Source organism: Podarcis gaigeae, assembly GCF_964106915.1.
Source record: "Podarcis gaigeae genome assembly, chromosome: 7".
NCBI lineage: Eukaryota > Metazoa > Chordata > Lepidosauria > Squamata > Lacertidae > Podarcis > Podarcis gaigeae.
In genome coordinates, this window is record NC_139683.1 from 38,291,135 (window position 1) to 38,304,359 (window position 13,225).

The 13,225-nt window shown below is 41.8% G+C and overlaps 1 protein-coding gene across 1 annotated transcript in view; it reads left to right on the forward strand.

Moving 5' to 3' along the window:
• The window catches only part of LOC310849399 (DGAT1/2-independent enzyme synthesizing storage lipids-like), a gene marked incomplete at its 3' end in the record, with an annotated part of 29,865 nt that extends 22,323 nt beyond the window's left edge, over positions 1-7,542 (forward strand). Inside the window, exons 7-8 of the mRNA XM_083749559.1 lie at positions 7,057-7,212; positions 7,495-7,542. Of these exons, the coding sequence (XP_083605685.1) occupies positions 7,057-7,212; positions 7,495-7,542 (204 nt within the window). The remainder of the gene's footprint in view (positions 1-7,056; positions 7,213-7,494) is intronic.
• Positions 7,543-13,225: the final 5,683 nt, after the last annotated feature.

Genomic DNA, 13,225 nt, shown 5'->3' on the forward strand with positions numbered 1-13,225 from the left:
CAAGGAGATCAGACTGGCCTTGACCAGAGCCAGGGCCTTTTCGGCTGTGGCTCTGGCCTGGTGGAATGCTCTCTCACTAGAGACTAGGGCCCTGGGGGATTTGACATCTTTCTGCAGGGCCTGCAAGACGGAGCTGTTCCACCAGGCCTTTGGTCAGGGTTCTGTCTGACTCATTTTCTCCTTGTATAAGAACAAGCATGAAAAATAAGAAAAAGAGATAAAGGGAATTATATTAGGCAAGGATGTTTTCAAAATTAAAGCTTTTGCGGATGATATTATATTAACAACCGAGGAGTCAGAAAGCAGTTTAATGAAAGCATTGAGAATAATTAGTGAGTTCGGGAAAGTAGCAGGCTTCAAGATAAATATGTCAAAAACAAAACTTATGGTATAAACTATTAACAGATAAAAGGGAGAGAGGAGGCCTGGCATTACCGAATTTAAAATTATACTATGAAGCAGAATGTCTGGCGTGGCTAAAAGAATGGATTATATTGAAAAACACTAGTATTTTAAATCTAGAAGGTTTTGACAATAGGTATGGATGGCATGCCTACCTAGCGTATAAGAAGGTTAAGGTACATAATGGCTTCAAAAATCATATACTCAGAAATGCATTGTTGAAAGTTTGGAATAAATATAAACCGCTATTAGAGCCACAAGTTCCTACATGGATCACTCCATTAGAAGCCCATGCAGTTAAAAAACTCAATATGAATCCGAACTGGGCAACATATAGACAAATACTGGAGAAAGACCAAGGAAAGTTAAAATTAAAAACATATGAATAATAATAATAATAATAATAATAATAATAATAATAATAATAAATTTTATTTATATCCCGCCCTCCCCAGCCAAAGCCGGGCTCAGGGCGGCTAACAACACTAAAACAGTACAACATTATAAAACATTATAAAAATGAATTAAAATCAAAATTGATGGCAACCATAAACTAAAGTTTTGTAAAGATTGCCAAAGGAGGGAGTCAGGCTGCGCCCTGACCAAAGGCCAGGTGGAACAGCTCTGTCTTGCAGGCCCTGCGGAAAGATGTCAAGTCCTGCAGGGCCCTTGTCTCTTGTGACAGAGCGTTCCACCAGGTTGGAGCCGCAGCCGAAAAAGCCCTGGCTCTAGTTGAGGCCAGCCTAACCTCTCTGTGGCTTGGGACCTTCAAGGTGTTTTTATTTGAAGATTGTAAGTTCCTCTGTGGGGCATACCAGGAGAGGCGATCCCGTAGGTACGAGGGCCCTAGGCCGTATAGGGCTTTGAAGGTTAAAACCAGCACCTTAAACCTGATCCTGTACTCCACCGGGAGCCAGTGCTGCTGGTATAGCACCGGATGAATGTGATCTCTAAGCGAAGACCCCGTAAGGAGTCTCGCTGCGGCATTTTGCACCCGCTGGAGTTTCTGGGTCAGTCTCAAGGGCAGCCCCACGTAGAGCGAGTTACAATAATCCAGTCTGGAGGTGACCGTCGCATGGATCACAGTGGCTAGGTCAGGGCGAGAGAGGTAAGGAGCCAACTGCTTAGCTTGGCGGAGATGAAAAAATGCCGCCTTTGTTATAGCTGCAATCTGCGCCTCCATGGAGAGGGAGGTATCGAAGATTACACCCAAACTCTTAACGGACGGTGCTGGCACTAATTGCACCCCCGCAAGAGATGGGAGTTGCCCCCTCAGTCCCATGTCGTCCCGTCCCAGCCAGAGGACCTCTGTCTTCGAAGGATTTAACTTCAACCGGCTCCCACGTAACCATCCAGCCACAGCCTCCAAGCATCTGATCAGTGTGTCTGGGGCCGAGTCCGGGTGGCCGTCCATCAACAGATAGAGTTGGGTGTCATCAGCATACTGATGACAGCCCAGCCCAAAACTCCGGACAAGCTGGGCGAGGGGGCGCATAAAGATGTTAAAAAGCATCGGGGAGAGTATTGCACCCTGGGGCACACCACACACCAAGGAGTGGCGGGATGACAATTCCCCCCCAAGCGCCACCCTCTGTCCCCGACCAGAGAGAAACGAGCGCAGCCATTGAAGGACTGTGCCCTGGATCCCCACGTCGGCAAGGCGGTGGTCCAGGAGTTCGTGATCGACCATGTCAAAGGCTGCTGACAGGTCTAGAAGAATCAGCAGCCCCGACCCGCCTCGATCCAGCTGCCTGCGGAGATCATCTGTTAGGGCGACCAGAGCCGTCTCGGTCCCATGACCAGCGCGGAGGCCGGACTGGAATGGATCCAGAGCTGATGTTTCATCCAGAAACCTACCAAGCTGTTCAGCAACCGCTCTCTCAATCACCTTACCCAGGAATGGAAGATTCGAAACCGGGCGGTAATTGGATAGATCTAAGGGATCTAATGATGTTTTCTTTAAGAGCGGGCGCACCACTGCCTCCTTCAGTTCCCCTGGGAATGTCCCGGTGCCAAGGGACAGATTGATGATATCCCCCAGGGGGGCCCGCACCTCGTCTGGACACGCTCTAATCAGCCAGGACGGGCACGGGTCAAGAGGACAGGTGGTGGGCTTTCCAGTTCGGAGGAGTCTGTCCACATCGGCTGGGGATATCCAGTCAAAGTGGTCCAATACTGAACCCGAGGACAGTCGAGGGGCCTCCAGTTCCTTTATTGTATCCAAATTGGCAGGGAGGTCATGGCGGAGCAACAAGACCTTCTCCGCAAAAAAGCTCGCAAATGCCTCACAGCTGTGTGTCAAATTGTTATTTAAATTTGGCTGTCCTTCGAGGGACGTTAAAGACCGAATTATACTAAATAATTGCGCCGGGCGAGAGCTAGCGGATGCAATGGAGGCCGAGAAGTAGGACTTCTTAGCGGCCTTCACAGCCATCTCGTAGGTTTTCATAAAAACCCTATAAGATGTTCTTGAAGCTCCGTCACGGGCAACCCGCCATACTCGCTCTAGCCGTCTGAGGTCCCGCTTCATTTTCCGGAGCTCCTCGGTAAACCAGGGAGCCCGGTTTCTGCGGGGTCGCAGAGGGCGCTTAGGTGCGATCTCATTGATGGCTGCCAGGAGCTGGGTATTCCAGACCTCAACAAGCTCAGTCAATGAGTCGCCAGGGGGAGAAAGGTTCCGCAAGGCTTGACGGAATCTATCAGGGTCCATCAGCCTCTGCGGGCGAGCCCAAATTGGCTCGCCACCTAAGCAGGGTGGGGGTGGAATGTCAATCCTGGCTTTCAGAGCATAGTGATCAGACCATGGCACCTTCATCGAAGGAAACATGATCACATCTATACCGATGCCAAAGATCAAATCCAACGTGTGGCCTGCTTGATGTGTGGGGCCCGAAACAAACTGGGAGAGCCCTAGTGTCGCCATGGAAGACACCAGGTCCAGAGCCTGTGAGGAGGGAGTGGCATCAGCATGGATGTTGAAGTCCCCCAATACCAATAGGTTAGGGAACTCCAAGGCCCAGCCGGCCACTGCCTCCAGCAGGCCTGACAGGGTGGCTGCTGGTGCGCTAGGTGGCCGGTACACCAGCCAGACAGCCAAGCTCACCTCGGAGCCCCACACTAGGCCAACACATTCAATGCCGGGGATCGATGGCGATGGTAGAGCCCTGAAAGAACAATCTTCCCGGATTAATAACGCCACCCCTCCCCCCCGGCCCACAGTCCGCGACTGGTGGAGGACGGAGAAACCCGGGGGCGCCATCTCTCGTAAGGTAACAGTATCCCCTTCACGCAATATGGGATGGATAATTGGCAATATATACAATTTAAAAGTGTGTTTAAGGCAGATCAAAGAAAAGGTTTCGCCAAAGAACAATTGCTATTTAGACCATTATATTACAAAACAATAGGAAATTATTATCGAAAATTTACACTGTATTATTGGACTATGATTTGATGGATGAAGAGGTAAAAGAAACAATGGGCAAATGGGCAAAAGATATCGGCCACACTGTATATTTAGAACAATGGGAGAAACTCTGGCGTGAGAATATCCGCTTTACCACTTGCTATACGATAAAGGAAAATTTTGTTTAAATGTTTTAAAGGTGGTATTTAATACCAGTTAAACTCGCCAAAATTTATAATTAAAATCCAACCTTTGTTGGAAATGTAACAAAGAACCTGGAACGATAATTCATATGTGGTGGGGTTGCAAGAAAATAAAGAAGTTTTGGGGAATAATACATGAGGAACTTTAGAAAATGCTTAAAATACCCGTGATAAAAAATCCTGAAGCTTATCTGTTAGGAGTGGTAGGCAAAGACATACCACATATGAAAAAAAATAAAATGCAACAGCAGCTGCCAGGGTAGTGATTGCCACTAAATGGAAATCTCAGGACACACCAACAAAGGAAGAGTGTATTTGTAAATTAAGTGAGTATATAGAATTGGCAAAATTAACTTCAGTTATAAGATATCATTCAAATCAAAAGTTAAGAATGGAGTGGAAGTATTTTGAAGATTATACGTCAAAATAGTGTTCTAAAAATGACATGCTAATAGGCTTAGAATAACAAATGTAAGCAATAACAAAACCAATAAAGAAAGAAGGAAAAATCAGAATTTAACAAAAAATAATACAACGCAAGGGGGAAAATGTAGAAATAAATATAAAGAACTGGAATTGCTGTGAAGGGAAGTAGAGTGTGGGTGGTGGGTTTTTATAATTAATTGTATAATTATGCAGCTGTTGTAATATAGATATTATATTTTATGTGAGGGAATCATTGGGAATTTTGGTTATTATGTGTATATGTTAAGTTTCAATAAAGATCTTTGGGGGGGGGGGGAAGCATGAAGGAGGTTGCCAGCCCACTCAAAGGTGCTTATAATATCAGTGGAAGCAGTTGGTAACCGCTTTCAAATCTACCCTGAAGATTTCCACTTGTCCAGTTTTAATTTTAATTTGTTTGAATTAAATGTGGGACGTATCTTAATTTATTGATCGCTTGGTTTTATGCATATTGTCTTATATGATGTGAGCCGCTCTGAACCCAGCTTTGGCCAGGGATGGCAGGATACAAATAAATTATTATTGTTGTTATTATTATTACAGTGGTGCCTCGCAAGACAAAATTAATTCGTTCCGCAAGTCTTTTCGTCTTGCGAGTTTTTCGTCTTGCGAAGCACGGTTTCCCATAGGAATGCATTGAAAATCAATCAATGCGTTCCTATGGAAACCGCCTTCCGACCAGGTCCGGGGACAGCCTGTCCCCCAACCTCTTCTGAAGGCCAGCGGGGGGCGAAAGTCTTTGCTTCCCCCCCGCCTGCCTTCCCGGGACAGCGGAGAATTCCTCCGCTGTCCCGGGGCGATTTTAAAATGGTGGCGAAGGCTTCGCTGCCGCCCGCCAGCATTTTAAAATCACCCCGGGACAGCGGAGGAATTCTCCGCTGTCCCGGGGCGATTTAAAAGCCCCCGGGAAGGCAGGCAGGGGGGACAAAGACTTTTGCCCCCCGCCAGCCTTCAGAAGAGGTCCTGGACCTCTTCTGAAGACCGGCGGGGGGCAAAAGTCTTTGCTCCCCCCCGCCTGCCTTCAAAAGCCGTCCGGGACAGCGGAGAAACGCGCTGCGTTTCTCCACTCTCCCGGGAAGGCAGGCGGGGGGAGCCAAGACTTTTGCCCCCCGCCGGCCTTCAGAAGAGGTCCAGGACCTCTTCTCAAGGCTGTCGGGGGGCAAAAGTCTTTGCTCCCCCCCGCCTGCCTTCAAAAGCCATCCGGGATAGCGGGAAGCGCTTCCCTGCTATCCCGGACTGCTTTTAAAATGCTGGTGGTGGGGAGCAAAGCCTTTCGGCCCCCGCCGGCCTTCCTGGACCTCTTCTGAAGGCCGGAGGGGGGGGGAAGGCTTTGCTCCCCACCGCCAGCATTTAAAAGAGGTCCCTGGAGATTTCCCTATGGGCTTTCTTCTTGCGAAGCAAGCCCATAGGGAAATTCGTTTTGCGAAGCGCCTCCAAAACGGAAAACCCTTTCGTCTAGCGGGTTTTTCGTCTTGCGAGGCGTTCGTCCTGCGGGGCACCACTGTATTATTAAACACCTTCGCAACCTCTCAGGGGAGACTGTTGAACTGTCAAAACAGCTCTCACTGTTAGAAAGCTCTTCCTGATGTTGAGGTGGAATTTCCTTTCTTACAACTTGAAGAGTGGCCATGGAAACCCTGTCAGATGGGTGGAGTATAAATTAAAAAAATGATGCTGATAATGATGATTATAAGGCATTCATTTGTGTCCTACCCTGCAGAGCAGGAGAAAATAAGCTTACTCCATCTTCCATGTGACAACCCTTAAAATATTTGAAATGGCTGTCATAACTCTTCTTAGTCCCCTCTTTTTCAGGCTGAAAATACCCAGCTTCCTTCACTGTGGTTCATAAGGTTTCCTTTCCAGACCCTTAATATTCATGGTTGCTCTCGTCTCCTCTTGCTTTCATTCTTGCTTCTCCCTCTCCTTCCCCACATCTAGTTCCGGCTTTTGGTTGCTTGTTTGAAGGGGTGGAGAAGTAATTTATTTTTGCGGGTGTGTGGGGGTTGAATTGTTTGTTGTCCTGTGCTTCCTTCCTTTTATTTCACATTGTTGGGATGCAGTCATCGTCATTTGACAGTGGTGTGGTTTGTTTGCTCCTACCGCGTTAAATCTGTACAGATGAGAAAGTTGTGGAGAGAAAGATTAGCTTTACTGAGGCATTATTGTGTTATGGGTGCCCTTTAGGGACCTTCCAAGGCAGTATGCCTAGTAGGACTTGCATAGTTCCTCTTAGGCTTGGTACATGCATTTTGGCTGAACACGGCAGAGCAGGGTCTGGGTGAGCATTTTGGGTTCATGCTCAAGGTTCAATATGCAAGGAGACAGTAATTTCCTCCCTATCCTTTGCTGGGGAGCCAGTTGTATATGCCTTAGGATCTGGAGAGATGGTTTCCTGCCACAATTACCTAAAAATCCTTATCTGCCCTTACTTCTGATCCCAGAAAGAAATTACATATTGTGCTTCTTTAGCTGGAAAAAATGGCATTTTTTAAATGCTACTGGGTCTGACTCCTTTAGCTTTTTCCTGTTCCTTTAGCTATAACATAATGTATTCCTTTGTTTTTGTTTTTTCAACAGACCAAGACTGCACTTGAAAATCTTCGGGATAGACACCAAAAAATGCCAGGAAATATATTAAGAGCTCTTTCAGAACGATTTGATTGTTGGGATACTGCCAGGGAGACAAAGGCCATCACTGCCTCCACGTCGACTCCGGACGTCCATCGATCTCCCGTAGATACAGTATCAGCAATTAGCGACACGAGTTCCAGAAAATAGCCTTCCACATTCCAGAACTGATGCACGCTCTATCAGCAGATAATGCACAGCGAAAGATGCACAGCAGGAGAGCATATTTACAAGTTTATTCAGCATTGGTCAGAACAAAGAAAAAACATGACTGCCTGCTTCGGTCTGCTCAGGCACACACAGTGAAACGAAAGCAATAGAAAACATAAACATCCTGTGAACAGGACATACGCAGACTGTGACTCACATAGCCTGCTCCCTTTTAAGGTGGAATGGAAATATCATAACATTGATAAGGGTGACAAAGCTAACTAGTCCATATAAAACAAACCATAGTTCTGTAATTGGAAAATTTAATAATTATGTAATAAAAACCAAATAAACATACAGAGAATTGTACTGGATTGTATATGACTTATTTGGAAGGATTGGTAGCTCAGTAGCTCAGCACCTCCTGTCTATGCAAAAGTTTTCGAAGAGGTGCAAGTCCTTTCTTGCCCTATTCTGCAAGACTCCCAGAATGCCCCTTTTTGAGGACTTACACTGCTAGAGTCAGAATCAAAGTGTGTAATGGGAGGGTGGGTGTTTAATTGAAACATGAAATAATGTTACACCTGAAAGAGTAATCCCTATAAATCAGCAGCATTAAAGCAGTGACAATTCTTTTATATTTGTAAAAGGCATTTTCTGCTAGTTATCCATTTTTATTTCCAAAAAGGACTTTTTGCCAGGTTGTTAATTCCATGAGTGAGTGAATTCAGCAATGGAGTCTGGATTCCCATCATCCCCCAAGTTTCCCCATGGCCATATACTCTCAATTTTAGACTGTTTTCTCCACCAGTTTTTTACGAGAGAGAGAGAGAGAGAGAATGAACCAACACCCCCCCCCACTAGGGCAAGGTTAGAAACCCAGATATAAAAAGGCCAAATGGGACCTTAAACATGTGGTTGCCATTACAATATGTCTCTTAAACATGCTCTCTGTTCCTGTTTTTGAAAATGCAATTATTATTTTTTTTAAAAAGATCATACATGGTTTTTATGCATGTATGCACAAGCACGCACAAAGGGACAAATAACACAAGTACTAGCACATTTGCAAAAGTAAGCAGGGACTGTTTGTGGAGATTCCTGCATTGCAAGGGGTTAACTAGACAACCACTGGGTCCCCTCTGAACTCTTCACTTTAGGATTCTATGAACAAAAGTTTTTACTTACATTCCTGGTAAGCCCAGTCAGGTACAATATGTAGGTTGTGTAATACATAACCTTAACAACATGTTCTGTTGCAATATTGAATCCTAGTGCATAAGTGAAAGCTCTTTCATTGGCATGTGACTCTTTAATTCTACAGCAAATGAGGATTTCGTTAACGCTACTGGGTTAGAATACTGAATCTCAAGTAATCAACCTCAGTAATCAAGCCTACTCCAATAAACTGGGCCAGTCACTTGTGCTCCAGGCATTTTCTGAGATCTCCAATGCCATCTGTTTGATCACTGAAATTAAATCCTGCCATGCCGATTTTACTGCAGGCAGCTTGTCAAAAAGCTTCTTCACGAGTTGCCCCTGCAGTATGCATTGCTTGATCAGGAGCAAAAAAGTTCCAGGTTGACATGCTTTGATATCAAAGGATCACAGAGACATTAAAAACAAATATCCATGGGAAGTAAAAGGCAAATAGAACCGAAAAACCAAAAACCACAGGTTTCTGATCTTCCCTAGTCACTTCATGAATCACTTGAAGAAGTGATTTCTTTTTCCCCTTTTTTCTATGCTTATTCTTCAGTGAATTCTATTGAATTAAAAAACCTCTCAACACTGCATTGCTTGCGTCCCATACTACACTCATCTTCGTACCTTTGTTACTGTTCTCCACAAAGTACTCAGTTAGTTTCTTTTGTGCTTTTTCTATAATTTTTTGATCATCTAAGAGACAATCATTAATTCTCCATCTGAAAGTTCTTTCCTCAAATCCTTTCAGTTCCATTTTTATTGGATTGTGGTCCAAGATTATTCTTGGTTGAATCTCAATTTGTAGAATTCTTGGGGTCAGTTCGTTCGAAACCCATATTTGATCTATTCTTGACATTGACTGATTAGGTTCAGAGAAATAAGTGAACTGTTTGTCCAATGGGTGTCTGAGTCTCCAAATATCTATCAAGTTATGTTTTTGACCATTGAAAAAAAAGGCTTAGGTAATTTTCCTTCTTTGCTTGTTCCATCTCTTAGTCTATCCATCTCCAATGAAACCACCGCATTCATATCTCCCATTACTATAATTTTCTGATCCATATATTCAAATAGTTTTTCTTCTAGCATTTGGTAAAAATCAGTCTTATTTCGATTAGGTGCATAGATCCCGACAATTATCAAACTTTCGCCCTGCCATTTGATCTGTACTGCTATAATTCTTCCTTCTTCATCTTTGAAGATTTGTTGTGCTTCAATTTTACTTTGGATGTATAAAACTACCCCTCTTTTTCTCTCTTTATCTGATGATATAAATTCGTTTCCTAATCTTTTGTTAATCAAAATTTTCCTGTGTTTCTTTGCGACATGTGTCTCTTGTAAACATATAATGTCGTTTTTTCTTTTTAAAGAATTGTTCGACTTTATTCCGTTTTTTTCTCATTCATCCCATTAATGTTCCAACTCCATAGTTTTAGTGCCATACTGATTTCCAATTAAATAATTTTTATTTATTTATTAACTTTTATAATTTATCCGTTTCTTCTTCTTCCTTTTCTTCTTCATCTTCTGTCTTTTCCCCATTCTCCTCTTCTTCTTCCCCCGATTCTGATTCATCCTTGGCACCTGCTCCTTTGACTTCTTCAGCTTCCTCTTCTTCTGCTTTTAGTTCCTTATACCTTCTAAGAAATTTTCCTGTTTCTTCTGGACTTGTCAATCTGCGCTTTTTAGTTTTGTAGAAAAATGAAATTCCCTCCGGAAATTCCCACCTGAATTCAATATTGTTCTTCTTAAGTACCTGCACCAATGGTTTATATGGGTCTCTTCGTTTCAATAGTCTTATTGGTATATTTTTAAAAATGATTATGTAACTTCCATCTATATATAATCTTTTCTCTCTATTCTTCTGTAATATCAGATTTCTCATTTCTCTGTCCTTGAAAGTAATTAAGCAGTCTCCTGGAAGTTTTCTTGTTTGGGATGTTCTTACTCTCATTCTAAATGCATTTTGTACTGTTTTAGCTACCTCTTCGTATGATAACTCCATCCATTGGGCTAATTCCGTTATCAATCTTTCTTTGATATTTTCATTCTGTATTTCCAGAACGGCTCTCAGCCTCAGATTAATTTCCCTCTGTCTCAGTTCATTCATAGCAATCGAATCTTTAATTTCTTCTTGAGATTTGTTTAGTTCCATCATCTCCACTCTAATCCTCTCTTCCTCTCGCTTCACTTCCTTCATTTCTTGTTTCGTCCTCTTAAAGCCCTCCTCCAGTGATTGAGTTCTCTTAGATACCTCTCTTATTTGCCCTTTCAGTTCATTAACTGTCTCATCAATTTTTTCATTCATTTCCCCAATTTTATTGTCCACTGATTCTAATTTTGATTCTAGATTCCTTTCACTTTGTTTTATTTCAGCAAACATCATCAAAATTTATGCTTTAAACTCTGCTTCTTGTTTAGACCCTTTCCTATCTGCTGGTGTCCCCCCATCTGCTCCCTTCTTTTGCTGGTGTGACATTTTTCAGATTTTATATTTAACCAACTTGTTATAAAATATAATCAAATTAATAACCTAAGTAAAACAGAAACAATCTTCTTGCCACCACTTAGGCTATTCCACCAGATGATTAGTTCGGGTATAGACCAAGCAGAATAATGTAAGACAATATTAATCTTCTTGCCACCAATTAGGCTATCTCCAAATAGGTTTTTGCAAATTAATCCACAACTGTCTTCAAGGAAGTGTAGCTAGAAGTCAAATTAAATCCACCCAAGGAAAAAGGAGTTCCAAAAGAGAGAAAATATCTTAGTCCAAAATTATATCCAATTGTCAACTCTTTCCACAATTTATCTAGGTGTCCAATATCCGGAGGTAAAGTTCATAAATGCAGAAAAAAAGTTACTGATTTCTATAACTGAAGAGGCACTTGTCACTTTCAGATGTTATGTTTCTCCCCCCCAAAAAAGAAAGGAAATTTTGAAAAACAAAATGTAATATCTCATTCCCACCACTAGGGTTGTATGTAATTTACCACTTTAAAGTTCCAATTGAATTGAATAGGTTTTAAGCGGTTTTAATGAGTTTTAATTGGTTTTAACTCTTCTTCAAGTGATTCATGAAGTGACTAGGGAAGATCAGAAACCTGTGGTTTTTGGTTTTTCGGTTCTATTTGCCTTTTACTTCCCATGGATATTTGTTTTTAATGTCTCTGTGATCCTTTGATATCAAAGCATGTCAACCTGGAACTTTTTTGCTCCTGATCAAGCAATGCATACTGCAGGGGCAACTCGTGAAGAAGCTTTTTGACAAGCTGCCTGCAGTAAAATCGGCATGGCAGGATTTAATTTCAGAAATTTTAAAGCAGATAATGGATAATGAACAAAAACTTATCAAAAAACCAAATAACTCAAAAATAAAACAGGAGATCAAGACTTTGCAAACACAATTTGCAATGATTATAAATAAAGAAATAGAACTGAACATCAAAAGACTAAGACAAAAAAATTTTGAATTTGTGAATAAATCTGGCAAATGGCTTGTGTGGCAAATTAAATAGAGAAAGGAGCAAAATACGATCAATAAAATCACTGTAAACGGAGAAGAGATTGATAACCCGAAGAGAATCAGAAAATGGTTCTTGGATTTTTACAGACATTTATATAGAAACAAAGAAAGAAACAACATGAGGAAAATAGAATGATTTTTGAAAGAAAAAAAGGTGCAAAAGATCCCGACAGAAAAGAAAGACCAACTGAATGCCCCAATAGAAAATGAGGAGATAAAAGAAGCTATAAAGGAACTGAAAAGAGGGAAAGCCCCAGGACCAGATGGATTTACAGCAGGCTACTATAAAGAAATGAGAGAGGTTTTAATGCAACCATTGAAAGAAGTTATGAACAATATTTTAAAGGAAAGAGACATCCCAGAAACATGGAAAGAAGCATTCATTACATTGATCTCTAAACAAGACTCAGATTTAACACAAGTGAAAAATTATAGGCCTATTTCAATGCTCAATACAGACTATAAAATATTTGCAGGGATTTTTGCGAATAGACTGAAAAAAGTATTGAAAAAAATTATTCATGAAGATCAAGCAGGTTTCCTTCCAGGCGGGCAGATGAAAGATAATATAAGAAATGTAATTAATATTTTGGAATATCTGACTGCTAGGAATGAGAAACAAGCCATATTAATGTTTGTTGATGCAGAAAAGGCGTTTGATAATAGTGCTTGGGACTTTATGTTGAAGAATTTAGAGTTTATGGATGTGGGGACTGAGTTCTTTAATGGGATAAAAGCAATTTATACAGAGCAGAAAGCAAAGCTAATTGTAAATAATGTGACTACAGAAGACATAAAAATAACAAAAGGAACTAGACAGGGATGTCCACTCTCGCCATTACTATTTATAATGGTCTTAGAAGTTTTCCTGAGGTCAATGAGAAAAAATGAACTAATAAAAGGGGTAACAGTTGGTCAGAATGAATATAAAGTAAAAGCGTTTGCAGATGATCTGGTAATTACGATTGAAGAACCATTAGAAAGTGTAAAAGAAGTCTTGGATGAGATTGAGAAATTTGGAAGTGTAGCAGGGTTCAGATTAAACAAGAAGAAAACCAAAATAATTACAAAAAATATGGATAATAGTATAATAGAAATAATGCAACAAAGAACAGAGATAGAGGTGGTGAAAAAGGTCAAATATCTAGGAATCTGGTTAACTCCCAAAAATATTGACTTGTTTCAGAATAACTGGAATGGAATAAAGAAAGATCTAGAGGTGTGGGGAAGAATGAAATT